Source organism: Myotis myotis, unplaced genomic scaffold (assembly GCF_014108235.1).
Source record: "Myotis myotis isolate mMyoMyo1 unplaced genomic scaffold, mMyoMyo1.p scaffold_m19_p_47, whole genome shotgun sequence".
Taxonomy (NCBI): domain Eukaryota; kingdom Metazoa; phylum Chordata; class Mammalia; order Chiroptera; family Vespertilionidae; genus Myotis; species Myotis myotis.
Genome location: NW_023416354.1, coordinates 783,622 through 810,932, shown reverse-complemented (window position 1 = coordinate 810,932; position 27,311 = coordinate 783,622). Strand labels below are relative to the sequence as shown.

The following is a 27,311-nucleotide window of genomic DNA, read 5'->3' as shown; positions in this document are numbered from 1 at the left end:
ATGATCCCCTCCCTCCCTTCACTGGGGGCTGCCAGCAATACGAAAGCCTGGCATTTACTGAGCACCGCGAAGTGTCCTGGCAGGATGCTGAGCGACACCGTCGGTCTCACTTATTCCTCAAAACCACCGTTACGCTGGGCGATATTATTCTTATTTTGGAAATAAACGGGCTTGGAGAAGGCCCAGAACTAGTAAGCAGAGCCCCAAACGCAGGGGCAGCGCTGCCCTTTCCTCCGGCTTCGTTTTCAGAGCTCTCTGCGCAAGTCCGTCTATGAAAGTGCTCAGTGGGGTTTTGAGGAGGTGAACATGTTTCAGTGAAACTGTTGCCTTGGGCTTTTATTTTTCACTTCCTTTAGTTTAAGATGTGTATTCATCCCCAAATACTGGCTGTGTACTTACTACCAGGGGAGCCACTGGGATGCAGAGGAAAATCGCCCATTGTGGGGTTTACCTTCCAGCGCGGAGATGACCGTCTGTGAGTTTCACTAATGGCAGGCGCTGTGGGTGAGTGGCTTTGGCAGGAGGGGAAGCCTCGCTGAGATGATATGGGAACCCCTGGTGAAGTAGGGGAAGCCTCGCGCATTAATGGAGAAGGGGGTGCCCATGGGGCCCGGCACTGAAGCTCGCTGAGTGCGCGGTGCCCCAGCGAAGAGGAACACGTGGACAACACGGCAGGGTTCTAGTCTAGGATCTGATCGCAACTTCCTAGGAAGGCAACCAACATCTGTCACGTACCGGACACGGTCCCCTACTGTTAACCGGGGGCTCGGCCCGGGTCCATTCCTCCGGCCCGCTGTCCTCCGGCCCGCACGCGGCACTGTGCTGCCCTCTGCCTCCCGCGGCGGCGCAGGAGACGGGGCACCATCCCTCCCGCCCAACTGCCGCTCGGGGTGAGAGGCGCCCCGGCCCCGGTGGCTGCGCGGACGCCGGACGGGCAGCCCTGCACCTGCCGGGCCCCCGCCGCCCGCTTTCACTGCCCCTTATCCGCTTCCCGGTCACCGGCGGCGAGGACGCCTTCCGCTCCCCGGAACTTCGCAGCCCGAGCACGGTTCCCGGCCGGACCGGTCGGCGACGGAAGCGGAAGTGTTCGCTGCGGGCGTTCCGGAGGCGGCGGCGGGGCTCGCTATGGAGCACGTGACGGAGGGGTCCTGGGAGTCGCTGCCGGTGCCGCTGCACCCCCGGGTGCTGGGCGCGCTGCGGGAGCTGGGCTTCCCGTACATGACGCCGGTGCAGGTACCGGGCGGCCGGGGAGGAGGGTCCTGCGGGCGCTGGGGCAGGTGGAGACCCGCAGGCTCCGAGCCGCCGGCGGTCTCCGACCAGTGCCCTGCCGTCTCCCCTCTAGTCCGCCACCATCCCGCTCTTCCTGAGGAACAAGGACGTCGCGGCCGAAGCGGTGAGTCCGTGTGCGGACTGCCCCCCCCCCCCCGCCCCGTCTCCCTCCGCTGGGAGCCGCGGGGACGAGCCGACCACGCCCTTGTCCCCCGCAGGTCACGGGCAGCGGGAAGACCCTCGCGTTCGTCATCCCCATCCTGGAGATCCTCCTGCGGAGGGAGGAGCCGCTGAGGAGGAGTCAGGTGAGGCGGCCCGGGCCGCGCAGTGGGCTGGGAAGCTGGTCAGATGCTCAGACCGCAAACGGGGGTGAGTCTGTTCTCACTGTGCGCGGCTCCTGCCTCTGGGCGGGTCTGCCCCGGAGACAGATCTGCAGCTCCCGCTGCCCCCCCTCCCGCCCCCCCGGCCGGTGCGAGCAGCCCCGGGGTTGAACAGGAGACACTCCGCCTTCCCGGTTCCGCCTGAGGCCCCCTTCCTGCCGTGATGTTTGCATTTCTGCGGGAGACCTCGCTGTGAGACGCCCGCCTGCGCGCCTTATGGAGAAAGTGTGTTAGACAAGCCGCCTTCAGGTGGAGGACGTGCTGGTGGCGGAGTTCAATGTCAGTGAGTTAAGAGGACATTTTAAATCGTCGTCGTCTTTAAACAGAAACCTAAGCCAAACCTCTATATCGATTGGTGGATGCAAAGGGGACCCGAGGCTCCCAGGAACCTCACCCCAAAATGCCCCCAGGAGCCCCGGTTCAGTATTGGCTGGTTCAGAGTTCATGGCACTTGAAGGCAGCCGTTGCCAACCTCTCAGACCTCACCGACCGCCAGTGGCCCGGGGACCACCACTTGGCTGCCGAGAACATGAGGACGGGCTGAGTGAAAGTAGTGGACGTGCACTGGGACCGGGGCTGCTCAGAAGCCCAGGCAGTGAGGTGGAGGGTCCGGGTGCATGTGCTCAGCTTGCAGGCCGGTGCACTGCTCATCGCCCCCCCCCCCCCCCCCAGGTTGGAGCCATAATCATCACACCCACCCGAGAGCTGGCTGTTCAGATAGATGAGGTCCTGTCGCATTTCACGAAGTCCTTCCCGCAGTTCAGGTAAAGGGGATGCAGGGCCCCGGTTGGCCACGGGCCGGGACTGTGCCTGGCCTGCTCAGGACCTGTTTGCTGTTTCAGCCAGATTCTCTGGATCGGAGGCAGGAATCCCGGAGAGGATGTCTCGAGGTTTAAGGAACACGGGTACGTTTCCTCGCCGCGGCTTGGTTCTTTGCTTGCCCTTGGCCCTGAACCCAGGAGGAATGGATGCGTGATCTCAGCTTAACCGGGAACTCCCCTCCCAGCAAGGTGTTTCCTCCAGGCCAGTCTCCCTTTTTACTCTCTGGCTCCTTCCTTTCGGCCCTCCCGAACCCTCCCTCCAGCGAGCCTTACCCCTGCAGGAGCAGGGACGTGTGGGCTGTGGCCCCCCAGCTCTCCCCAGTGACTGCACAGGGCTCAGGGCCCTGCTTTGGTCACTCCGGGCTCTCTAAGTGGCCTCATCCCTCCTGGTGGTTTCTGACCTCGCCCTGAGCCCCAGGTCCGCACACATCCACTCGTCTGCCTGCATCTCCCTGGCATCTCCCAGCGGTTGCAGACACGTCTAAAATGGGGGCTTGGGATTTCCACCCCGTCACCTGGAGTTCCCCGTTCATCTGTCCTGCTCACGTGTCTCCTTTCTCTCCCCTGGGATCTACGTGACTTCTTCGGGGGTCGGATATAAAATGTGTTTGGAATTACAAATTACCCCCAAGATCAGAAAGTGTGGTCAATGTTAACTTTGTTCTCCAAGAGGGAACATCATTGTGGCGACTCCAGGCCGCTTGGAAGACATGTTCCGGAGGAAGGCCGAGGGCTTGGACCTGGCCAGCTGCGTGAGGTCCCTGGATGTCCTGGTGCTGGACGAGGCAGACAGGCTTCTGGACATGGGGTTCGAGGCCAGGTACTGGAGTTCGGACTCGATTGGACACATGAATTTCACAGCATTAGATTGTTTGCTCCCTCAAATTCTACCGCACAATATAAACTCCAGTTCTTCATCTTTTGAAATTTTATTTATTTTTTCCTTAATCCTCACCCGAGGATATGTTGAGAGAAAGAGAAAGAGACATTGATAGGTTGCCTTTTAATGTGCCCTGATCAGGAATCGAACCCTCAACCTTTTGGTGTACAGGATGGTGCTCCTACCACCTGAGCCTCCTGGCCAGGGCCCAATTCTTCATCTTAAGATGCATTTCCCTTTGTGATTTCTTTTAAAGTTTGTGTGTGTGTATGTATGTGTGTATATAGCTCCATTGGGATCTGAGTCCTGTGTCATACAATTGAACCGTTTAAAATGTGCAGTTCACTGGTTTTTAGTCTCAAAAAGTTTGTCTTAATTTCACTTTCTTTGAACTGCCCCATTTTGTGAAAGCACAATTATGTGCTTATATAGAGAAACTGGAAAAGTGGGAACATAAAGAAGAAATAAAAAGCACTCATCACCTCACCTCTCAGTAACATTTGCTGTAAATACTGCGATAGTTTCTCTTTCAGTCTTTCCCAAGTTTAGTATAATGTAATGTTTAGTATCATCATGTAATGTTTGCTGGTTATGCTGATATATCGGGGTTCAGTTTGCACTCTTTTTTCCAGCATAAACAGCATCCTGGGGTTTTTGCCCAAGCAGAGGAGAACGGGCCTGTTCTCGGCCACCCAGACGCAGGAGGTGGAGAACCTGGTGCGAGCAGGCCTGCGGAACCCCGTGCGCATCTCTGTGAAGGAGAAGGGCGTGGCGGCCAGCAGCACCCAGAAGACCCCCTCGCGCCTGGAGAACCACTACATGGTGAGCCCCTGGGATGCTCGCGCGTCCGGGCGGCTCGGCACAGTGGTGCCTGGGGTCTCCGTGCAGCCCAGTGATGGTACTCAGTGCCGGGGTGTGTACTTGAGTTTGCTAAGGGGCAGATCTTAAGGGTTCTCACAGAAAACCCAGGTAACCATGTGGTGTGATAGGTAATGTTAGTTTGTGTGGTTTTTTTTTTAATGTTTTTATTGAATTTAGAGAAGAAGGAAGAGGGAGAGAGAGAGAAAAACATTGATGAGAGAGAAACACCAATCGGCTGCCTCCTACAAGCCTCCTACTGGGTATCAGGCCCACAACCTGGGCTTGTGGCATGACAGGGAATCCAACCAGTAAACTCTTGGTTCAGAGGTTGATGCTCAACTGGTGAGCCACACCTGGCCGGGCAGCAGCCAGGCAGTCACCTTGATTGTGGCCATCACACTGTACGCAGTTTTATCTGCCGGCCAGTTACATCGCAGCAAAGCTGGGGAAGAGAACACATGCTCTCCGCTAATGCAGGGTGCTGCAAAGACTTCACTTTTTTTACTTGAACTGCGTTCAGTGAGCTGGGCAGCCTGGTGGACGTTCTGACGCACGTGTCCTGTGTGTGCGGGAAACCAGGCCCTTAAAGTGAAGGCTGAAACGCAGCATCGCTACGGGGATTAGTGTCATCAGTGCATCTGTGTTTATTTTTCTCGTTTTCCTTCTACGTGGCAGGTGTGTAAGGCAGATGAGAAGTTTAATCAGCTGGTGCATTTCCTTCGCAATCATAAGCAGGAGAAGCACCTGCTCTTCTTCAGGTAACGCTTCCGGGCTCTGAGGCGGGTCTGGGTTCAGCCACACACGCGCCCTGGTGCTCCCGGCCCTCGGGTTGGCCTTCTCGGTTAGGATGCTTCTCAGTTAGGAATGCTTTTGGCTGCAAATAACTGAAAACTCAGCTCCTGTAGAACGTAGTCCCGAGGAAGGCAGGTCCTGCTGCTCTGTGTCCCGCAATGTCAGGTCCGTGTTCTGCAGTTGTCGCGGCTATATCAGGATCTCACTGCTTGTGTCCCCTGGCGTGAACTTGTGGGGACAGAGAGGCAGTCACTGAGCCAGGCCTTGGAGAGGAGGTCTAAGTGGCAGGAGGGAGCCGGGTGGGACCTGCAGCCTGGTGCGGTGGGAGAGCCCTGGGGGAGGAAGAGACTTCGGCTCAGGCTCTGCCCTCCCGCCCATGGCCGCTCCCTAAGCTTCAGGCCCCTCACTGGCACCAGGTGTGTCGTCAGGTTGGAGCCCTTCCCAATGAAAGGGGGCGTGGGCGAACTTCATTAGCGGGGCGCTACAGAGCGAGCTCACAGACGCCCAAAGCTGGATGCCCAGCCGTTGGGAAGACAGGGTCGGGGAGCCCCAGAGAGCTGCGTGGCCATCCCTCTTGGGCACCCTCACTGCGACGTCCTGGGGTGACTTGGCGCCCAGACCAGATACCTAGGGTGGATCTGCTTGGGGGACCTGGCTTACCTGCTGAGCCCGGGAGTCGGTGATGGGGGAGAAGCAGGTCCCCAGCGGGGAAGCAGAAGCGTTTGGAAATCTCGTGAAACTTCATATTGAAGATGTCGTTGCTTTTGTTACGGAAGACGACTTCTGTTTAAGCCGTTTCTCGGGGCCAGGGCTCCCCTTGCTGCGGCATCCCCTTCAGGCGTGGGCATGTGTCCTGGGGGCTCTAGCTCATGCTTGAGGGGAGTTGGTCGGCAGAGAGGGTTGGGGATTTGGAGCTTAGCTGTGAACACGCATAGCTGTCTGCCTTCTCCCGGAGGGCGGGCGTCACTGCGTCTGGTTGTAGGGGACCAATGGCCCACGCCTGAGCCCTTGTCCCCCTCGCAGCACCTGTGCCTGCGTGGAATACTACGGCAAGGCCCTGGAGGCGCTGGTGAAGGGCGTGGAGATCATGTGCCTTCACGGGAAGATGAAGTTCAAGCGCAACAAGATCTTCATGGGCTTCCGCAAGCTGCAGAGGTGGGCCTGGCGGGGGCGGCGCGTCTCCAGCTGCCACATGTCCCTCTGCCTTTGATGCTCCGTGGGCCTAGTTTACTTCCCTGCTGCTCCCCCTGCCCCTCTGTCCTGGCCCAGCCCACTTTGCTGTGCCGACCTCCTCAGCCAGCTGTTGGCTTCCCTGAGAGGTTGTAAGCTCTGTAAGAACAGGGACCTGCCTGTCGTGGTCACTGTGAGATCCCGGAACCTGTCCCCTGTTGTCCTCGCTGAGACGTAAAGGCGCTGGCGATGGAAGGGCGGCACCCCGCTCATGACGCTGTCTCCCTCCCAGCGGGGTCCTGGTGTGCACCGACGTGATGGCCCGCGGCATAGACATCCCCGAGGTGAACTGGGTGTTGCAGTACGACCCCCCCAGCAACGCCAGGTACTGCACGACCGAGCGCTGCCCTCCGCCTAGGAACCGCCGAGAAATGGGAGTCTCGGGGCAGATAAAATGACGAGTTGAAAATTAAACAGCAAAAATAGGCGAGTGGGCATGTCATGGCTCTCCCGTAGTAATACCATGTTTTGCAGCAACTAATGGCATTTTCAAATACTTTTTACAAATTCCTGCAGAAATGGACATGATAACATGTTTAACCCTTCGAGTGCCGGGGAGCGCGATTGTGCTCCTGTCTTTCGCCAGAAGTGCCGGGAGCGCTATCGGCAATTTTTTTTTCTACTAGTATTTTATAATACAATCAGCAAACAATATGTGTCAAAGATGAAAACAGATGTAGTAAAGGTTTCCTTATGTTTTTGAATATGCAACTTCATTTACTTGCGATTCATAATTCTTTTTCCTAAACTGTAAAATCAGCAAAAATGCCTTGGCAATTTTAGCATAGTTCCTAGGATATTGGTTGGCACTCAAAGGGTTAAGGAAAACAGTATGTATGACTGATAAATGCTTCCAAGTAGAAAATGCCTGTAACTGAACCAAGCAGTAATAATGGTTCCTTGTCGGTGGGAAGCTCACAGGTCATCTTCATCTTTTTTATACTTTTTGTTGTTTTCCAAATTTTCTACTAGGACCACGTCCAGCCTGTACCGCCAGATAAGCATAAATGTAAACACCGCGTAGTCGTGTTTAGTGCCTCACAGAGTCCTGTCTGGTTGGCAGTGGATATGTAGTCGCCGACGCTCCTGTGTCCACGCTGGTCAGGGGCGGGGCTGGGACTGAGCTGTGGTCCGGCGGCCCCGGCGGCCCCGGCCTGCGCTTGGCTCAGCACCGTCACAGGCCGTGTCCTGTGTTCGCAGTGCCTTCGTGCATCGCTGTGGCCGCACCGCGCGCATCGGCCACGGCGGCAGCGCGCTGGTGTTCCTCCTCCCCATGGAAGAGTCCTACGTCACCTTCCTCGCAATCAACCAAAAGGTAAGCCGCCTTCTCGCCCCTTTCCCAGCAGGTGGTCGGGAACTTAGATGGGGGTGCAGGCTCACAGGGCCCGGCTGGTGATGGAAGTGGGAGGGCCTGGCTGGGGGGAGACCCCGCCTCCTCGCGGGTGGCAGCCCTGGCTCAGCCCCAGCTGTGTCCCTGGTGGACGGGTGGGAACGTGGACCTGGCTTTGCCATATTTTCCAACCAGAAGTTAGGCGGTCATGTAAAATTTTAAATACTTTCGGATCCAGTACAGCACTTGGGCTGGGTTTGGGCTCCGTGGCCTCTGATCTGAGATGCAAGGGGATTGTTTTGCCCTCCGTCATCTTGGCCCTGGCTCTGGGGGGAGCCTTGGGGCCAGGAAGTGAGTGTGCGCTCTGCAGTGCCCCCTGCAGGAGATGCAGCCACAGAAGCACACGGCGGACCTCCTCCCGAAGCTGCGGGCCATGGCCCTGGCCGACAGGGCTGTGTTTGAGAAGGGCATGCGGGCCTTCGTGTCCTTCGTCCAGGCCTACGCCAAGCACGAGTGCAGCCTCATCTTCAGACTCAAGGGTGAGTCGGGCGTCGGCCCGCGCTGTCTCTGTCCCAGGCGGCTGCGCTTCCGCAGGCACCCAGGCACGAGGCTGCTCTGTCCATAAAATGCTGGGCATGTGTCGGGGCTGTTTTCTAAACATCTAACGGGGAGGCCTCCTAGGGCTTGGGTGGAGGAATGAGCTGGCTGCTGAGTGTTCCTTCTTAGTACAAACACAGTTACTTTAGTTACAGTGAGATCATGAGATCGTTGGGTTAGAAAAATGATCTGGAACCTCCCGTGGGCCGGTCTCACCCTGGTGCTTGGTTGAATCAGATCTGGACTTTGCTGCCCTGGCGCGAGGCTTCGCCCTGCTCAGGATGCCCAAGATGCCGGAGCTGAGGGGAAAGCAGTTTCCAGACTTCGTGCCCGTGGACATCAACACGGACACCATTCCATTCAGAGATAAGATCAGGGAAAAGCAGCGGCAGAAACTGCTGGAGCAGCAGAGGAAGGAGAAGACAGAAAACGAAGGGAGGAGGAGATTCGTGAAAAATAAAGCTTGGTCGAAGCAGAAGGCCAAAAGGGAGAAGAAGAAAATGAATAAGAAAAGGAAAAGGGAAGAGGTAAAGCGGGAGGTTTGACTGACTTACCTGCCTTGGAATCTGCGCCCGGGCCCTGGAGGGAGTGTCTTCTGATAGGACTTGCCAGGGGAGCTCAGTTCTGTGTTACGTGGTGACGGGGACGCCCTATGCTCGTGGGAGCCCATCTGAGAGCTTGTTACTCCCCGGATCCCTGTCAGATCCCTGTCACTGAGGCGTTCGGGGCTTGGTCTCTCCTGCACGCAGGGCTCTGACCTGGAGGACGAGGACATGCAGGAACTTCTGAATGACACGCGGCTCCTGAAGAAGTTTAAGAAAGGCAAGATCACCGCAGAGGAGCTGGAGGAGGGCTTGCTGACGAGTGCCAAAGGGCCCATCAGGACAGCGGGTTTGGGGACCTCGGATGTGGAGGGGGACGGCTGATTCCGGGGCCTCAGGTGAGCGGGGAGCGCACGTCCTTTCCGGCGATCAGGACCTGGCAGGAGGGCTGACTTGCAGGCTGAGGAGGAGGTGGGAGGGGCTCTCACGTCCTGAACGTTTTACAGACATACCAGCCTGAGGTCCATCAGGAGGCGGAAGTTATTTGGTGTAAATAATAGATGTCAATATTTATTTGACGGGTCGCCTATAATTAAAGAGCTCATTTTTCTGGGCCTATTTTATACTTATTTTTAATGCACTGATGCTGGAGTAGACTTGGTTTCAGGCTTTTTAAAGTTCCCTAGTGCTTTCAGGCTCCCAAGCTCCCTGGGTGCCCCGCCCCTGGACTGTCTTCCCTCTGGTTTAGTACACGGAACACAGGCACGGGGGCCACGCGTTCCCTCTGGTGCGGTGCACGGGGCACAGCAGAGCGGCCAGTGCCCAGGGTTTCCCTTCTGTCCTAAGAGCGGTCCCCAGGACTGCCGTTGGGGAGTATGAGAAATGGAGGCAGCTAGTCATGTTCTGGGAGAGGTGCTGCCTTCTGTTGAATAAACTGTTTCCTCCTAATGGACTAGTGTGTGTGTGTGTGTGTGTGGACGTGTCTCCACAGCGGGGCCTGGCTCCGCTCACAGCACTGAGTGAGACCAGTCAGTGTTTCGTGTTATTTATTTGAACAGATGCTGAGCGTATTCCCAAGTACAACTTCTAAACGTTCAGGTCCAAAACCTTTAGGCTCCACATCTTCCACAGACAGGGTTTTCGTTTCTGAGCATCTGGGCGGCATCGGGGTGAGCTGCTCCGTTGGCTCGGTGCTGTCCAGGCTGCACCCTGGCTGGTGTTCACCAGGGGAAGCGGTGCTACCTGAGCAGGTGTTTCTGCCCCTTGAGGCACCGGGGCTTCGGGGCCTGCGCAGTGAGGAACGCCTGCTCTGTGAGGGGCCTGCATCCTCTAACGGGGCCGAGGCCAAGGGGAGGGGTCTGGAGGGTTAAGTAGCCCATAGTCTAACGTGTATTTCCAGAAACAGGAGTGAGTGACAGTGTCTGGGAACCATCAGTACAATTTAGGTTGAGTTTTACAGGAACCGGGAACTTGTTTAAACAGGACTGGAAAGAATAAAAACTTCACCAAAATTATGATTTTAAGTCCTTAGTCCATAAATCTTCATGAAAACAGTTCCCTTTGGCCTGGCTCAGGTGGGGTCCAGAGGCTCCTCCCCCGCTGCAGCTACGTCACCTCGAGGCAGGAAGGCACCTGTAGGTACAGCTTGTAGGCACAGGAAGACCTACAGGTACAGCTTGATGAGCTCGTCGCTGACGGCTGAGGGCGTGAGCACCCCCAGGTCTGTAAACAGCAGTGTGATCAAGGAGGGGGGCGTGTAGTCGACCCACGGGTGCTCCTCTCTGAGATCCTGTCCAGTCTGCACAGACCTCAGCGTGTCCGCCTTGTACTGTGGACACAGCAAGCACACGTTAGTCTGCCCACCAAGTGCTCAGGGCTCTGCAGTTGGGGGGAGGGGGGGTGGGGCTGGCCTGGCCACTCTCCCCAAATGGGGAGAAGCCAGCTGAGCGGCACACTGACAGGGGGCACTGCTGCTGTGGTGGGCTGCCATGGCGGCCACAAGCCCACAGCACGTGTCCCCTCACCATGAGCTGGGCCAATTCCTCCAGACCCGCGAGAGAACCATTCTCAGCCCACCCTGTGCGGGCATTGCTCAGCGTGCCCACACGTGGTCTCGGACCGGCTAACTGCCCAGGTTCCCCCGGCACAGGTGACTGAGGTCGGAGCTCAGGAGGACAGGGCTTGCACACGGGCACATGGGCAGGAAGTGTCAGGGAGCCGATCCAGGCAGCTGACTCTAGGCTGTACTGTTCACCACCAGCTTCTGCCTCTGCACCGTGTCTAGTGCTCAGTGAGCAGGAGACTGGAAGGCTGAAATTCTGGGGCCCAGTTAGACTCTGTCCCACCGCCACCAATTTATCTTTCTATCCCAACGTCAGAAGACACAGCCACGGGAAGGGAATAACACCCTGACGCATACTCAGCATTTTTTCAAAGGTTTCAGTTTAGACTCAATCCCTTCAAATACGTAAAGCTCTTGCCTTAAACTTGTCTGGGACGTCTTGCTGGTTTAGTGGGAAGAGCCGGACGAACTTGAAACTCTCCGCCACCACGTAGAAGGGCTTGTTCTGTGCTTTGGCGCACACGGCCATCTGGTTGGTTCCGATCTGGGAAGTCGGGGAAAGGGGAGCCGGTGAGACCTACAGCAGGTCACGGGGAGGCCACAGAAAGCACACAGTGATCGTGATACATGTAATTCTGACTTCGGAACTACAGCAGAGGAGCTTTGAAAAAGGAAAGCAAAGTAGATATTCTCCCAAAGAGATACAACAGCCAATAAACTCATGAAAAGATGCTCAGCGTCCTGAGTCATTAGGGAAATGCAGGTCAAAGCCACTAAATACCACGTCCTGCACAGTGAAACGTGCCCTGACTGGAATTGACCATGACCTCATAGGCCGGTGCTCAGCCACTGAGCCACACTGGCCGGGCTGGACAGAAATTTTAACACATTCTATTCATGTCAGATACACTAAACAGAAAAGAAAAACCAGCCCCAAACCCCAATTTCAGTTAAAACATGTTTTGAGGAAACAGAAAATACACTCCCTACTTTACATGGATGAGTCTCCGAAGCAGAAGGGAATTTTACCAAAACTGGGCTGACCCCTGCAATGGCTTCTGGGACAGGGAAGCAAGCGGGTGGGCGAAGCAGGGTCACCTGACTGCGCAGCAGGCACAGCACCGCTGCCAAGACCTAGGCCCGCGGGACACCGCCACCCTCGGGAGGGAACGGGACTGAGGCCCCTACCTTGTTGATAACGCCTCCGTTTTCAACGACGCCCTCCGCACCCACTATGACCAGGTCCACCTTCTCCATGATGTAGCTGAGGAAGGCAAGGAGACACGTTTACGCTCCTTTCTCCGCCCCTTCCTGAGGCCCCCCCTGCGAAGGTTACTCCTCATCTCCACCTGGTGAGCCCCTCCTGTAGCTAACGTGCCTAACACACAGGCGGCCCTGGCACTGCCGTCGGCGCGTTAACACCCGTTTCCATCACGACCCCAGGTCGCCGCCACCCAGTGCGCACAGACCAAGACTTGCAGGCGGGCTGCCACCTTCCTACGTGGTGCTGTTCCCGGTTCTGCTTCCACACACACAGACCCGGATCTGAAGGCCTGATGTGCTCTCAGGCGGTGGAGGCCAGTTCACCTTCTAAAGCCAGCCGCTGGGAGAACGCTGCAAATGCCCATCAAACAGCCCTGCCTTCCTTACGCGTTTCCTCTGTAAGCGACTCTCCCGTTTTCCCTTGTGAGGCTCGCTGGCACGCGGCCTCGGCTTAGGTGCATGGCTGAGACGAAGGAGGCAAGGGCCACAGAGGGCACCGTGTCCTGAGGAAGGGGGGGCACCCACCCTCTGCTGACCTTACCCCGACCTTCGCCCCCTGCCCTTGCACCATAGGCGACACGAACAGCTCCCGTTGCCGCCCTGCTATCGCCCTCCTGCCTGGCGCCTGTGTGCGCCATCAAGGCCTGTGACGAGCTTGCTGGTTTCAGGCAGCTATTAATTAAGAGACGGGCGCCCTCCGGTGCAGGTTTATGACTGGGCCTCAGGCCTCCAACCTGGAACCCGGCTCCCGGCCAGCCCGGGAGGGGTGTGGCCGTCATCGCAGCCGCGGACGCTGGCGCTTACCCAACAGCGGCGTCCAGGACCACGGTGACGGGGACGTTGAGGTGGCACAGGGCTTTGGCCATTTTCTTTCTGCAAATGACATTTTGAGAACATCAGCTAAAACCCAAGAAAGTTCCAGAGGGAAGTTATGACGAGTCACGGAGCTGATGAGAAAGCTGCTGATCTCTGACTGAGCTGCTAGGTCACCCCCGGGGCCCGCACTGCGACCCATTGTGCCTCGTGGCTTTCCCCGGGTGGGAACTGGCAGGCTGGCAGCGTGGGACGCTGCGGGTTGGGGCACGCCCTGGCTCCTTGCAATGGCCTCTAGCCCAGTCCGCCCTTAGGATGACTGGCGGGCGCAGGACCCAGTGCGGAGGTACTTGCCCGGACAAGTCCGGCTGCGACTCGGTGATGTACACACTGAAGCGCTTCTTGGCCGCCACGGCCGCTTCCAGGACCCTCAGGACCACTCTGGAGTAGGCGTGGGTCAGGATCCTCTGTGGACGAGAACGCTCCGTCAGGGGCGGCCCGACATCCCCCCGCCAGCACTCCAGGTGCACGCAGTGTCCCATGCTGAGGAGTGGGTGACGCAGAAGGAAGTGTGCTGGTGGCAAGAAGCGTCTTATGGGCCCTGGGCCGGGCGACCACCTTCACTTGCAGGTCCTCGCTCCTCCCTGGTCAACACTTGGCAGCTGTGCATCTGCCACAGCATTGAAATGAGGTTCAGAAAAACCTCAACCCAGGCTAGCCTCTGCCAGGAAGACGGCAGCATCAGCCAGTGACGGGAGCTGCTCTGTGTCGATTTTGTACTAACTCAGCACAAACCCAATAACAAACGCTTCCTTAAGGCATCTCATTAAATCAAGGCTCAGACACACCGTCCCAGTGTTTTTCTCTGCCTGCTTAAAGTGACAACCGTCTATGGCCGTATCTACATTTATGTCGTGCCTACATGTGCCAGGCCCAGCACAGTCCTTGCACATACCACCTGGTTACCTCACAACAACCTGGCGAGGTAGGTGCTGTGATTCCGCTTATTTAGCAATGAGTGCGCTGCGGCAGAGGGGTTACACGGTGCGGAAGGGGCAGAGGCAGGAATTCACCAGGGAGTCGTCACTCCAAAGCCCTCGCTCCCCGTTACCATACTGGTGGTATCTACTCACCGCCCCGTCTTTGATGAACGTGTGGCACAGATCTGCAATTTTACTTCTCGACAGTGATATTCTCCTGAGAAAAAGCTCTCCCCGCTCAATCATGATCTTTTTACACTTGGAGTAGTCCTAGGGAGGGAAGAGCCACATGAGGGCAAGGGGGGTCCAGGCAAAGCGGAGCATGTCTGCAGCCAAACAGCAGCAGACAGGAACCGGGGCGGGCTCACCGAGTATTCCAGGGACGCGAGGCTGATGAAGCGCAGGAAGAGCTCCCCGCCCGAGGACACGGCCACGGAGGAGTCCACGCCGCACAGGGTTTCGATGGCTCTGGTGAGATTCGCTCTCAGGCCCTGGATCGTCTCCCCTGGATTGATCACACGAGAAATGTGACGTCCATCTTAGTATCACAGCCCCTCGGTGGGCCTGTCACTCACTCACTCATTCATTCATTCATCCATCTACTCTGTGGAGTGCTAGTCTAGATGCCAGAGATACATCAGTGACCAGGACAGGGTCCCTGCTCCGACGAACTCTCGCTAGGGGAAGAGGCAGCAAAGAAACAAGTCCCCAGCGAACAGGGAAGTTCACTACAGAGTGTAACGAGGACAGCAAAGAGAAACGTGACAGGAAAGGTGGGGCGATGGTAAAGTGAGCGGGGATGGCTTCTTGGAGTGGGGGCCCCTTAAGAGGGAAGGATCCAGCCGCACAAAGATCCAGTGGGAAAGGCCCAGGGGCAGACCATGACAATGCAACGGCCACGAGGTGGGCACGAACCAGGTCTGAGAGGCCAGCACGGCCAAAGCGCAGGTCGAGAGAGCGCGAGCACGGAGGACAGTAAGTAGCCGCGGCAGGTGAGGACCAGGTGTTTGGATGTTACTGGAAGCACAAGGAGACACTGGAGGTCGTCCTGGAGACAGGTGTCTCCTGGCCAGCCCCTCGGATCAGAGAAGGCTTATCATTTCCCTTTCACAGATATCACGCTACACCCACATGCTCACAGTTGGAACGCCTGAACTGGCAGGCGATCGGGATGAGCAGACCTAATGCCAGAATTTATCCTGGAACGTTCTCTGTGGCATCTGCAGAGAATCTGGCACCGGACAGCTCAATACACAACTGGAAAGCTGACCTACTGCTGTGATTCAAGCTTCACGGGGAATTGGATATAGAACGGTCCCTCCTGATTCAAAGTCCATTTCATCTGTGAGAGGGAACCCGTTTAATAGTAGTAACTTGCGGGCTCCCTCCAGGGTGAAAGGAAGGCTGGAGTGAAGGGAGAGGCTGAGCTTGGGGTGACAGCACCTTACGCAGGGGCACGTCTCTCACTCTCCCCGCCTCCCACAGTTGTCAGGAGACTGTGCTGGGGCCGGTGTGTGCGGGGTGACCCTCACCGGTATCGCGCTTCAAGAACTCCAGCAGGGTCCGAATGGCGGCCACGGCCGAGGCCATGTCGGGATCTTCGTTCATCTGAGACTTGAAGTACTCGATTACCTCTGGGGAGAGAGGAAAGTGGCCCATCCAATGCACTGAGCAGGGCGTGGGGCAGAGCCTGTCAACATGGTTCACCTTAAACATTTTCTTTCCAAGGGGCTTGGCTTTCAGGGGAGGAACGGTCAATGGGAGTACAGACGATGCTTAGAGGTCCTTGTCCCTCTTATCCGAGACCCCACGTCCCGAGGGAGCCCCAGCCGACCACCTTATCAGCGCCTCCCGCCCCCTCCCTGCAGCCAGGTCTGTGCTAGGCCAAGCCGATTCAACGCAGGCTTATTTACGTGCAGGCAGGGGGCCACCACCTTTTATCTGCTTCACGTGAAAATCAGATGTGTAATAGTTCGCCCTTGCGTTTCACTTAGTAAAACACTCCGATAAGCACAGTAGATGAGCACATCAGACACGCCTTATTCTTCCAGTCCGGAGTCATTCCTACTCCACATATGGGGGGGTCAGGACTGCGAAGGCCGCACGTTCAGGAAGCGGGGGAGCGGGGTGTCTGCGGGTTCTCAGGGCCCATCCCCCGGACACAGGACCACGAGAGGGACCAGAGGAACCGCATCCAGCCGAGCAGCCCGGGCGTGCGAGGTGCAGGGACCCCCGCGCGGCTCCGCTTTGGCCCCGGCCCGGCCCGACTCACCCTTGTCGTCCATGGTGCCCTCCGGACCGCGGAGCCCGAGGGGCCCGGAGCCGCCCGTGCTGCCCGCCGGCGTCCCGCGACCGCGCCGGCGCCGAAGCCCAGAGGCTGACAGCGCGCGGCGCCGCTCCGCACTCCACTTCCGGCGCGCTGGGGGCGGGGCCCAACCGCCTGGCGCGTCACTCGGAGGCGCCGGAAGTGGACGCGCGCCGCATCCGGGATGCCCACTTGACTTCCGGTGGCTCTGCGCGGAGGGATCCCAGGCCACCATGGTCTCGGACGGTGAGGGTCGCGCGGGTTGGGACCGGGACCGGGGCCGGGGGCCGGGCGGCCGAGGCCCGTCCGGAACCGGCCAGGTGGCTGTGCGGTGCGGGCTGGTGGCGCCCGCGTGGTCTTCAGAGCGGCAGCGAGTGTGTTGCCTCAGGAGATGCTCTCGGTTCCCCCTGCGGGCCAGGCCCTCTGTGCTGTGCCCGCCGAGGAAGCGCAGCCGCGAGCCGGCAGGACGGGCCCCTGCGGAGGCTGCAGGCCGGGGGGGAGAGACAGACAAGAGGCCAGTGAATAGACGGAGTTCTGAGGGGGCAGGAGCGGTGCACACAGTGTCGGGGTGACGTGGGAGATGGCGATGAGGAGCGGATGCAGGCGGAGGTGCTTTAGGTGGGCGCCCAGGGGCCGCAGGGATGGCGACGAGAGGAGTGACTGTACCCCTCGGTGCACGGGGACGCCCCACCCACGGAGCCTCGGGGGCCGGGGTGGGAAGGCTGAGAGCGGGGCGCCACGAGCTGTGAAGTGAGGAGGTGACAGCGAGGCCTGAGGGGTCCGCACCAGGCCACGTGACCTCCAGCCAGTGCCCGCCCTTTGCAGACCAGGACCGCCATATTCCACCTAAAACAGCGTTGGTTGTGAAATGTCCTTCCGTGTAACGCACCACCCGTCGGGATCGAAAGATACCATCTGATTTCAGCAGCTGCTCGATGGAATTAATAAAAAGGGGGGGGTGCATCTGGTAACTGATGAACGATGGCGATCATCTCTGTCCCTTCTGGCTGGGTTCCTGTCAGCACCGAGGGGGGAAACGGACCCCGTGTGCCGGGGCCTGGCGCGGCGGAGGCTGGCACCCCCGGTCCCTGCGATGGGGGAGCGGGGCCCGTGGGGAGCCCTGGGAAGGGCTTTTGGAGCAAGGAGGTCGCACCGCAGCGGGGCCCTGGAGAGTCCATAGGGTTTGGATGTGTCCGCAGGAAGCAGATGGGGGGGGGGGGGGTCCTGACCTGCAGGAAGGAAGGCGGGAGGGACGCTGCTGCATTTTGTTACTAATGAGCATCCTGGGATTTCCATGTCACGCCTGCCTGCAAGTTCATCGCCCCCCAGTCAGCACGGAGGCCCCTGGAGGGCGCGGACACGGTGCGCCCGCCGCCTGGCACGGGTCTCGGTGTAAATGGTTGTGGAGTGAATGGGCTACGCGAGGCGGCTCTGTGTTTGGAGCGGAGCCTCGTGTCTTTCCCAGGAAAACAGTGCACGTAGGAGTTGGTTTTCACCTTTTAAAACTGGTTCCTAATCGCAGCTGGCCTTGCTGCTAGGCGATTGGATGTATTCAGGGCCAGAAGGATTCCTGATTCCTCCCTTTAAACCGCCCCCCCCCCCAAATGTCACTGCTAGTGGTTTTGCTGCTGGTTGTTCAGTGCCTTCTGTCATGGACCAGGCATTTAAAATGCAAATATCGACCCCGCTCGTGTGGTTCGCGGTTGGCTGGGCGTTGCCCCGTGCACCAGAAGGTCAGGGGTTCGATTCTCAGTCCGGGCACATGCCCGGTCGCAGGTTTGATCTCCGGTGAGGGGTAGGAGGTGTGCAAGAGACAGTCTATCGATGTTTCTCTCCCTCCCTCTCTCTCTAAAGTCAATAAAAAACGTATTTTAAAAATAAATAAGTAAAAATGCAAATACCTTTGGGTCCATCCAATATGCACTTATTACACACCCTCTATGGCTAAGCAGCATGTGAGGAACAAAAGATGAGCAGTGTCAAAACAGACGCACGCCCTCGCACGCCCTCGTGGAGCTGCCGGTCTAGCGGAGGGGGCGGGCTTGCTCAGGGCCACTGAGCTGAGATGCGTAGGAGAGCGGGGCCTCTGTTAATCTCAGCACTGCCAGGTCACAGGCACGGAAAGGCATGTAGGGTGTTAGCTCTTCACTGTCGTGGGGCTCATGTTTTTTTTATTTTTGTTCATATTTTCAGAAGATGAATTGAATCTTCTAGTTATTATAGTTGATACCAACCCAATTTGGTGGGGGAAGCAAGCATTAAAGGAATCCCAGGTAAGATTGCTCGAGGGGGCCTTTGGGTAATTGTAGTTTAACTGAGTATGTGTTTATATTGCTTTAAAAAAATAGCTTGAATAAGGTATTTATATACCATAAAATTCACCCATCTTAACGTACAATTGGGTGCTTTTCAGTAAAACCCACAGTAGAGTTGTGTAACCAGGACCACAGTTCTGTTCTTTCATTTGTTTAGTCCTCACCTCAGCATGGAGGGTTGCGGGCTGGAGGAGAAGTCTTTACATATTCTGGACACAAGTCCTCTATCGAATATGTGATTTACAGATATCTTCTCTTGGCCTGTGGCTTTGTGGCTTGTCTTTTCGTTTTCTTAATGGTGCCTTTTAAAACAGCTTTATCCGGATAGAATGGGCATGCAATGAACTGTCTTTAACGTGTTCAGTTTGACATGTTTTCACATATGTACACATTCATGAGGTTATCGCTACAATGAAAATGAGGGGCCTATAGATCCATCAGCCCCAGGAAGTGTCCTCATGCGCTTTTGTAATTGACCCCCACCTCCCCTGCCTCTCTGCCTGCCCCCCCCCCCCCCCCCTTCAGGCACTCCCTGCTCTGTTTTCTGTCACTTGATCAGTTTGCATTCCCTAGGGCTCTACACTAACAGAACCAAACAGTACGTACGGCGGAGTTTTGGTCTGGCTTCTTTATTCCGCATCATCATCCTGAGCCTTGTCCATGTTACCTGTCCCAGTAGCTCAGTTCCTTTGGTTGCTGCATGTATTCCATGGCCGGGTAGTCCGCACCTCCCTGCCTGGTACCTTATTCCTCTGCAGAAAAGGTGGCTCATCTTGAGCTCTCGTCACTGGTATATAAGGAGGCCTTTCGTCTTTCACTTTTGCTCACAGTCATTATTTTTGCCATCTGGAAATTCAAATAGGTTTGTTTTATTTTTTAAAAATAAAGTGAACTTCATCAGCATTTTATTTTCCTGCCTGAAAGTATTTTTGTTGAACTCAGTGATTTGAAGAGCTCATGTAGGGGTGTGCAGAGCTAATTGACCTTTCTTCCTCTTTCAATAGTTCACGTTATCGAAATGCATAGACGCAGTGATGGTGCTGGGAAATTCTCACTTATTCATGAACCGGTCCAACAGACTCGCGGTGATAGCGAGCCACATTCAGGAAAGGTAGGACCGCCAGGGTGTTCTTCGAGTTCGTGGGACTTGCATGCCAGTTGCGTGTCCTGGGCCTCCTGTACGTCGCAGTGACTTTTTTCTGTATCCGTGAACAGTCCTCACAACATCAAGGAGCAGCACATGCACACCTGGAGAGTGAGCATTGACTGCCTCCCTAGCTGGTGTGCAGTAGAGCTGGGCGGTGCTCGTCTCACTTCACCTTCACCTTGTGCTCTGGGCGGAAAGGAGCATCGTCAGATGGGCCTGCAGCTCCCGTCACTGCTCTCCTGGCGGGTCTGCCCCGGGGCGGGGAGAGCGCTGGGATTCTGCTTTCCCTTCAGCCAGCCCAGCTCCTGGGCACCTCTCACTCCCAGTGTGACCACTGCACGACTCTGGGGGTGATTCTGGTGTTTATAAGTGAGGACTTTTCTTACAAATTGGCTCCTTAACCCACTCCAGCTCCGCCATCTGGTGCTGGGCTGAAGAAACAGTGACCCTTCCTAACACTGGTGCAAACACCTGTCTGTGTGGCCAATAGAGCTGCAGCGGGTATGCAAATGGAGTATGCAAATAGGGCCATGTGCCAGCAGAGATTCTCGTGAATAATTCTGACCCTGTTTACTTGTCACGTGACACACGGACTGTGGAATCCAGCCCCATGTGAGGCGCGGCTCCTCTCTGGTTAGTGACGTGTCCCTCACAGTAAACGGACTCCTGTTCACCCACGTGTTTCATGAGGTTGGGGGCCGGTTGTCAGGCTGCTTGGTTCTCGGGGCTCGTTCCCTCAGTGTGTGGAGAGAACCCACAGCCAAGTGCTCCCCTCCCGTCGTCGCCAACATCCTCTCAGAATCAGGAGAGAGGACGCCGATCTGATTAAGATGTCACTCAGAGCAGTGACAGGCTAAGTCAGTGGTTCTCCACCTTCCTAATGGGGGGAGGGAGAGAGAGATAGAAACATCAATGATGAGAGAGAATCATGGATCTGGTGCCTCCTGCACGCCCCCTACTGAGGATCGAGCCTGCAACCCGGGCCTGTGCCCTGGACCAGAACCGAACCCGGGGCTTCAGTCTGCAGGCCGACGCTTTATCCACTGAGCCACACCAGCAAGGGCCATATGTTTTGTTTTTTAAAAAAAATGGAATTTATTATAGATCTTGTGATCCAGAGTTAATGTGGCTTTTGTGTGTTTTCTCTGCTAAATGTCACCCTGTCTAGGGAGGGGGCTGCGTCCTGGTGTAACGAGGCTTTTCCCACTGTTTCAGCCGATTCCTGTACCCTGGGAAGAACGGGCGACTCGGAGACTTCTTCGGGGACCCTGGCAACCCCGCTTCTGAATATAACCCCTCGGGGAGCAAAGACGGGAAGTACGAGCTGTTGACAGCAGCAAATGAAGTCATTGTGGAGGAGATCAAGGATCTGATGACCAAGAGTAAGAGCTTCTTTTCCTCCATTGCTGTTATTTTGCAAATGGAGTTGAACGTGGGGGGCCTGTAATCCAAGGATTTGAGGTTCTTGGTGCTGCTACTTGCCGTTTTGTTAGCGTCTGTGCGGCATTTCCCTGATGCTGCAGCCTGGACACTGCCCTGCCTCCGCCTCTTGAAGCACACCCTTTGGCTCCTAAGACTGTCCTGTTGATCTGGTTTTCCTCTTTTTTGGACCATTTTTTCTTCTATTTATGACTTTTCCTTAAAATATATATTTTCTATTTTGTTTAAAACGTTATTTTCATTCATGAAGAAGAATACTTTGGTTTAATAATGATTTTAGTTCAAGAAAATGCCAAGAAATTCCCTTCTTTTAATGCTTCTTCTTCTTGCTTGTAGGTGACATAAAGGGGCAGCACACAGAACCTCTGCTGGCGGGGTCCCTCGCCAAAGCTCTGTGCTGTATCCTTGGTGGGTGCTCATTCGCGGTGTCTTCTGGGATAGACGTGTCTTCCTGGGGATGTTGCTTGGACCCTGTGCCCACATGAACGAAGGCTGAGCCTTGCAAAGCGATGGCTTTGCAGTGTTTGTGAACAAGCTGGAAAAACTCAAAGTGGGAAGAATGGGAGAACCCCAGTGCTTTTTTTTTAATATAGAGAGAAACATCGATGTGGTGTCCCACTTACTCATGCATTCATTGGTTGCTTCTTGTACGTGCCCTGACCGGGGATCGAACCCACAACCTTGGTGTATCGGGATGACGCTCTCACCAACGGAGCTCCCGGCCAGGGCCTGCTCACAATCCTTCAGGGCACGTCCTCGCTTCCTCGCTTCTTAGTTAGGCAGACTGGGGAGTTGGTGTTTTGTTTTTTCATTTCTGTTGGATGATAAAAGCCACTCACTGACCCGACGCTCAGTGAGCGAGCAGCTGTTGCTCCACAGGCCAGTGGGTTCCTTCGCGTTTAGCGTGGGGTCCACAACCCCTCCAAGCATTTCGATGTCTATGTTTGTGTGATGTTCTCCCAAAATTAAGCACTTGGATTTGCTGGGGCAGCATTGAGTGATTGCTCTGTTTCGGACTCTGAGGGTGGTGGCTGGGCCCTGTGTGTGGTCTTCAGGTTCCAGACCCCCCTGGCTGGCTGGCTGGCTGGCTGGTCCCAGGGTTCAACTCTGGGGTGTGGGGGTCATCATACAACAGTCCGTGGTGGTCATTTCCATTTTCTGGCACAAAGATGCTTTGGAAACCCCTAGTCCTTCGGTTTGTGTGTCTATCACGGTAAAGGGAACAGGTCTCTCTCCGTCTGGGGATGCTGGTTTATTAACTGAAATTTGAGGTTATTTGTCTGTTTACTATGAATATTAATGAAAGTAAAAGATACTTTAAAATTCCTTAATGCTAAGAAAATAAGACATCCACAGGATGAACAAGGAGGTTAAAGGTAGGAGCCTACGTTTCCTGTGAGACTGACTCTTACTTCACTACTGTAACTTGGTGGGCTGCATGGAGTTGGTTAGAAAACCTTACAACATGCCTAATAAGACTCAGTTCCATGGTAGCCTGCGTTCCTCTCTTTACAGACAATCAGGAGATGAAGTCCAGGATACTGGTGAGATTTGTGACGTGAATCCTGTGCTTGTGTTTATGCTTATGTCTGCCTTCGGCAGCTGGGGGTCGGTTGCCCTCCCGCGTGGCGTCACTGATGGGGATGGAATAGTGCAGCTCTCCCGGGGCAGGTGGTTGTCGGGGTGGAATGGGCGGCCTCACTGATTTCAGGAGCTCATCCCGGAGAGTCCGTTAGCGCTGTCTACACCGAGCCTTGCAGGCCGCTTCCGAGTCCCCTGCAGGGACTTGGGTAAATAGCGAAGTCAGCTAAGTCAGCAGGAAGGACAGAGACGCCTCAGAAGCAGGTCGCAGCACACTGGACGGAGGACTGTCCGTGAGTGTGTGTGCGGTGGGTGCGAGTGTATGACGTGCCGTAGCTGCTCTCCAGAAACTTAGCAAGGACTGTCCCTGGAGCGGCAGGGTTGGGGCGGGGGCGGGTCTCCTTTACACCGATAGGGTTGTTACCGAGGATGGCTAGTCAGACAGTGACTAGCAGAGTAGCGGGACCTCCCGGGGGGAGGGGGATGCGCCTGCAGGTCCTGATGGGCTGTGACTTCAGGTGATCAAGGCCGCGGAAGACAGCGCCCTGCAGTACATGAACTTCATGAACGTCATCTTCGCGGCGCAGAAGCAGGTGAGCGCACGCCCTTCCTTCCCGGGATGCTCGCTTCATAATGAGGAACTAATTTCTTTTTCTTAATGACCCACCGAGGGAGGTGTTCTGACTAAACAGCCTTATGATTGGAGTAGGAATCTGGAACCCATAGTTCATACAATCATTTGAGTCCTGGGCCCCTTGAGAATGAGCCCCCAGAAAGACGTGCACTCAAACAGTGTGAATGCAGTTTCAGGGTGTTCATGCGCCCCATTGAGCCCATCCGAGGACCCAGGCTAATAGTCTCTGGCTTTACAGAGTGCTACATGCCTTGATGAATTGTCACTAATACACGTCGCTTTGTCCTTTGATGTGTTAAAACTTCTGTTATAATCGAAATGCCATAGTTGCATATACTGTTCTCCATTTGGGAGTAACCACGTGAGGTAGTGAAAAGACCATGGGCCTTGTGACAGGCCATCTAGGGCTGACCCGCTGCCTCCCCTGGCTCCATGACCACAGCCTGGCCAGGCCTGGGCTGCAATATGCTAATTGGACATCTGCCTTGCACAGTTATGCATGTTAAATAAGCCATTTCAAGAGTAGAGGTTGGCACATAGATCCTGAGTATAAAGTAGTCATTGTTACAATTCCTGTAATGTTTTTGGAATATTCATTTCAGAATATTTTGATCGATGCCTGTGTTTTAGACTCCGATTCAGGACTCCTCCAACAGGTATGTTTTAGGTGAATGCTTGGTGTTGGTTATGAAAAGGGGTGTGTTCTGTTCCTATTGTTCCATGCCTTTCACTGACTGTCACACATTTTGGGGGATTAGCCTCTGTTGACAGTATAGATTAAAGAATGAACATTTCTCTGGCCCCTTCAAACTTTCTATTTTACATAATAACTCGATTGACTTTGGAAAAGTGATTCACATATTAAAACAAATATAAGCAACACAAAAAAGTATTTTTTAAAAAGGTTAAAAAAAATCCCTTCTAATACTATTATTCGAAAATTACCATTGCTAATAACTGGTGAAGAGAATGCTAGATCTCTGTGTATATAGATAGAGATTTTTAGGAAGAGGAAGGGAGAGGGGGAGAGAGAGAAACATTGATGTGAGAGCCAAACATTCATTGGCTGCCTCCTGCACGCCCCCTACTGGGGATCAAGCCTACAACTCAGGCACGTGCTCAGGAATCGTCCCTTTGGGCGCATGGGACGACGCCCAACCACCTGAGCCACGCTGAGTTAATTGTATGGCGTGAATTATATCTCACAGTTGTTGTTTTAAAAACATGATGACTGAATAAACGTGGCAAGAATAAAGCTCATCAGCAGCAAACAAACAGAAGGAAGGGTGGAAGGCGTGAGCCAAGGGCAAAAGGAAGCTGAGTGCACATCCCGGAAGGAAGCGCAGTTCTGGTCCGCGCTCTGGGGAACACTGTCTCACTCCGCCGTGTCGTCTCCTCCCGTTGGGAGACCTGCAGCACGTCCCCCTGGAAAAGCGAAGTGCGTGCTGCTTTGGCAGGGGCCTGGTGTGTCTTGCAGGCTTGTGACATCACAGGGGGCCTGTACTTGAAGGTGCCGCAGATGCCTTCCCTCCTGCAGTACCTGCTGGTAAGGAGCCGTGACGGTGCTCCTGGCACCCGAGACCCGTCTCCCGGGGAACGAATGGGCGCAGATGGCAGGTGCCAGTCATTGGAGGGAAGGAGGAAAGGGGTGTCAGAGGGGTCTCGAAGCTGAGAAGGGGGGGGTGCTTCCCATAGTCTTTGAACCCTGCAAGCTGTGTGCAGAATTGTGTGCCTGCCTGTTTGCGGAGCGGTGCCTGTATGTGGAGGGGCTCAGTAATTGCTGAGTGAATACTAAAAAGGCTTTTTATTTTATTTTTTCAGTGGGTCTTCCTTCCTGATCAGGACCAGAGATCTCAGTTAACCCTCCCTCCCCCAATTCATGTGGACTACCGGGCCGCCTGCTTCTGCCACCGCAACCTCATTGAGATCGGCTACGTCTGTTCTGTGTGCTTGTCGAGTAAGTTCACGGCCGAGGTGGTTCCTTCTTGCCATGTCGCGGGAGGCCGGAGAGTGTCTCCCCGGTGTGGTTTTCAGCCCTCCTGACTTTTCTTTGTTTTCTGCATTTACAGTATTCTGCAACTTCAGCCCCATCTGTACTACCTGCGAGTAAGTATCTTTGGGGTTGGGTGGCTGGCTCCCCGCCCGCGGCAGAGAGTTCGCGCGTTAAAGGGCGCCTTGCTCCCTGTGTCATTCCAGGACGGCCTTTAAGATTTCTCTGCCTCCCGTGCTGAAGGCCAAGAAAAAGAAACTGAAAGTGTCTGCGTGAGGGCTGAGCTTTCCCACCTCCCAGAGCCGCCTGTGGGAACGCGAGCGGGGAGGGAAGTCTTTGTAAGGAGGCTCCGAGAAACACAGCGACGTGTAAGAATTCCTACTGCGGTTCCTTACAGGATGCAGTCCTGAAAGATCACCCTCACCTGTCGGGGACTGCTGTACGTGGGGAGCCCTTCTCTGCAGTGTCCATCCCTAGAATGCTTCCAGAGGGCTCTGTCCAGACGGGGAAAATCGCACATTTGTGACTTTTTAAACTGTGGACGATCACGTGTCACATCAGCCTGTCCTGACTGGGTGTGGGCTTTAGAGCTGCTTACTGTCAGCGTTGTTATGGGGGGAGTTGGAACAGCTTCAGGAAAGGTGAGTGAGGCCTAATCAACATGCACCGCCTTACATACTTGGGTCCGCTTTCCGATCCTTGTTGTCTGCATGGAGCTTCAGCCTCAGGTACTTGCAGGTACTCAGTCCTTTGTGTGACTTCGCACGTTTGGACAGCGATACCCAAATAATGACAGTTTGTCTCGGAATCACTGCGGAATGGCTTTACATGAGTCAGGTGGGTGATGCAGGAGTCTGGTGGCAACTTCTTCAAAAGCAGTTGTGTGAAGAGGTCATTTGTGAACGCTGATGTCTGGCTTGTGAGGGGTACTACAGGGTTGGGGGGGTGGATTCTTTATAGTGTCACCCGCAGACTGAATCCTTTCTTTTTAACCAAGGAAAAGAAATAAAAGTATTAACACTGGCTAACTGATCTCTAGAAGCTTGGGACTTAATACTGAAAATTTCTGTCCGTTCAAACGAAAAAATATTTGTAATTTCAGCAATAAAAATCGTATTTTTTCCATGTGACCTTGATGTTATTAAATCCTTTTAAATTCCAGCATAGTGTGGGAAGGGTTTTCGGGAACAGTGTGATTTGGTTTGTTTTTAAAAGTATGTTGCCAAGGGGGACATCTGTAATATTTCAACAACAAAAAAGCATGTTGACAAATTGTGTATCCAATCTTGTACACAGATAAGATTTAAAGTTTCTCTTTATACCATCTCGGAAGCTCAATCTCATTTAAGTAACTTGTGGTGTTTGGTTAGATTATTTCAGGTGGGTTTTGTATTCTGGACTTAGGATTTTATTAACTACACAAAGATTTTTGTGATAACTTTGCAAGTATTTGTTAATTCTTGAGTTTGAGAATCTTTAAAAATAATATTTAATATTCATAGCCTCATTAAGTGTAATGGAAATCCCTATTTTAAGTCTAGGAAAGAAAGCATTGTATATCTAAAAGGATAATTTCAAGTTTTGATAAGATTAATTTTCACTGGAAATGTTTTTATATACTGTTTTAGTTCTGTTTTATTTTTAACGGTTGTGTTTATGGTTTATTTTATATAAATTTTTATAATAAAATAATTTAAACTTTATTATTTTCTTGAGTTATTTTCTCTTACTCAATGTTTATCTCATGCTCATTCAACTCTGCGTCAAATGTGTACTTTTTAACTGGATTTGGTCAAATACCACATTTTTATTCATTTCTGAAGAACTTTAATTTCAAATCTTGCCAAACTTATTTGTGAAAATGCGGTTACATTTTTGCCAGGCTGAATTCTGGTGCTTCTGCATCTGTCCTAATGCGGGGCCAAACCTTTCCAGGGTGGTTTGATGCAGCCTGCTTTCGGGGTGCTGAGACCTTCAAAACTGGGCGAACAGTAAAAACAACGCAGTCATGGCCACGCAGCCGCACCCCCTTCAGGTCCGTCCCATAAGAATGAAGGGCGTTACGGCGCGTGTTGGGGA

At 54.7% G+C, this 27,311-nt stretch overlaps 3 protein-coding genes across 11 annotated transcripts; 2 read left to right on the top strand and 1 right to left on the bottom strand.

The window, feature by feature from the left end:
* The first annotated feature begins 1,075 nt into the window (after positions 1-1,075).
* On the top strand, positions 1,076-9,650 carry DDX55 (DEAD-box helicase 55). Of its 3 annotated transcripts, XM_036307355.1 has the most exons (14): positions 1,076-1,233; positions 1,343-1,393; positions 1,488-1,574; positions 2,322-2,413; positions 2,492-2,554; positions 3,141-3,290; positions 3,983-4,172; positions 4,887-4,969; positions 6,027-6,158; positions 6,466-6,558; positions 7,434-7,548; positions 7,934-8,102; positions 8,398-8,687; positions 8,910-9,650. In XM_036307355.1, exons 1-14 carry the CDS (start codon positions 1,126-1,128, stop codon positions 9,084-9,086), a joined length of 1,800 nt encoding a protein of 599 aa, XP_036163248.1. In that variant the 5' UTR covers positions 1,076-1,125; the 3' UTR covers positions 9,087-9,650. The 3 variants fall into 3 exon arrangements, with proteins under 3 accessions (XP_036163248.1, XP_036163249.1, XP_036163250.1); XM_036307356.1 differs by lacking the exon at positions 1,076-1,233 and having other exon boundaries at positions 1,339-1,393; positions 1,488-1,638; XM_036307357.1 differs by lacking the exons at positions 1,076-1,233; positions 1,343-1,393 and adding an exon at positions 1,749-1,932 and having other exon boundaries at positions 1,487-1,574.
* An 81-nt stretch (positions 9,651-9,731) lies between these two features.
* EIF2B1 (eukaryotic translation initiation factor 2B subunit alpha) lies at positions 9,732-16,226 on the bottom strand. Of its 4 annotated transcripts, none has more exons than XM_036307363.1 (9): positions 16,093-16,226; positions 15,353-15,454; positions 14,189-14,325; positions 13,974-14,090; positions 13,195-13,307; positions 12,832-12,900; positions 11,953-12,028; positions 11,183-11,308; positions 9,732-10,530 (listed from the first exon to the last, which is right to left on the bottom strand). In XM_036307363.1, exons 1-9 carry the CDS (start codon positions 16,103-16,105, stop codon positions 10,366-10,368), a joined length of 918 nt encoding a protein of 305 aa, XP_036163256.1. In that variant the 5' UTR covers positions 16,106-16,226; the 3' UTR covers positions 9,732-10,365. The 4 variants fall into 4 exon arrangements, with proteins under 4 accessions (XP_036163256.1, XP_036163255.1, XP_036163258.1 ...); XM_036307362.1 differs by having other exon boundaries at positions 15,353-15,487; positions 16,093-16,221; XM_036307365.1 differs by lacking the exon at positions 16,093-16,226 and adding an exon at positions 15,755-15,884.
* Positions 16,078-26,362, top strand: GTF2H3 (general transcription factor IIH subunit 3). 4 transcript variants are annotated; one of them, XM_036307358.1, is made up of 13 exons: positions 16,078-16,371; positions 18,319-18,398; positions 19,445-19,551; positions 20,803-20,969; positions 21,364-21,426; positions 22,374-22,403; positions 22,543-22,571; positions 23,127-23,201; positions 23,845-23,898; positions 24,720-24,788; positions 25,064-25,199; positions 25,312-25,348; positions 25,439-26,362. In XM_036307358.1, the coding sequence occupies exons 1-13, from the start codon at positions 16,104-16,106 to the stop codon at positions 25,506-25,508; spliced, it is 1,185 nt and encodes a 394-aa protein (XP_036163251.1). In that variant the 5' UTR covers positions 16,078-16,103; the 3' UTR covers positions 25,509-26,362. The 4 variants fall into 4 exon arrangements, with proteins under 4 accessions (XP_036163251.1, XP_036163252.1, XP_036163253.1 ...); XM_036307360.1 differs by lacking the exon at positions 16,078-16,371 and adding an exon at positions 16,391-16,743; XM_036307359.1 differs by lacking the exon at positions 22,374-22,403 and having other exon boundaries at positions 21,364-21,435.
* The last annotated feature ends 949 nt before the right edge of the window (positions 26,363-27,311 follow it).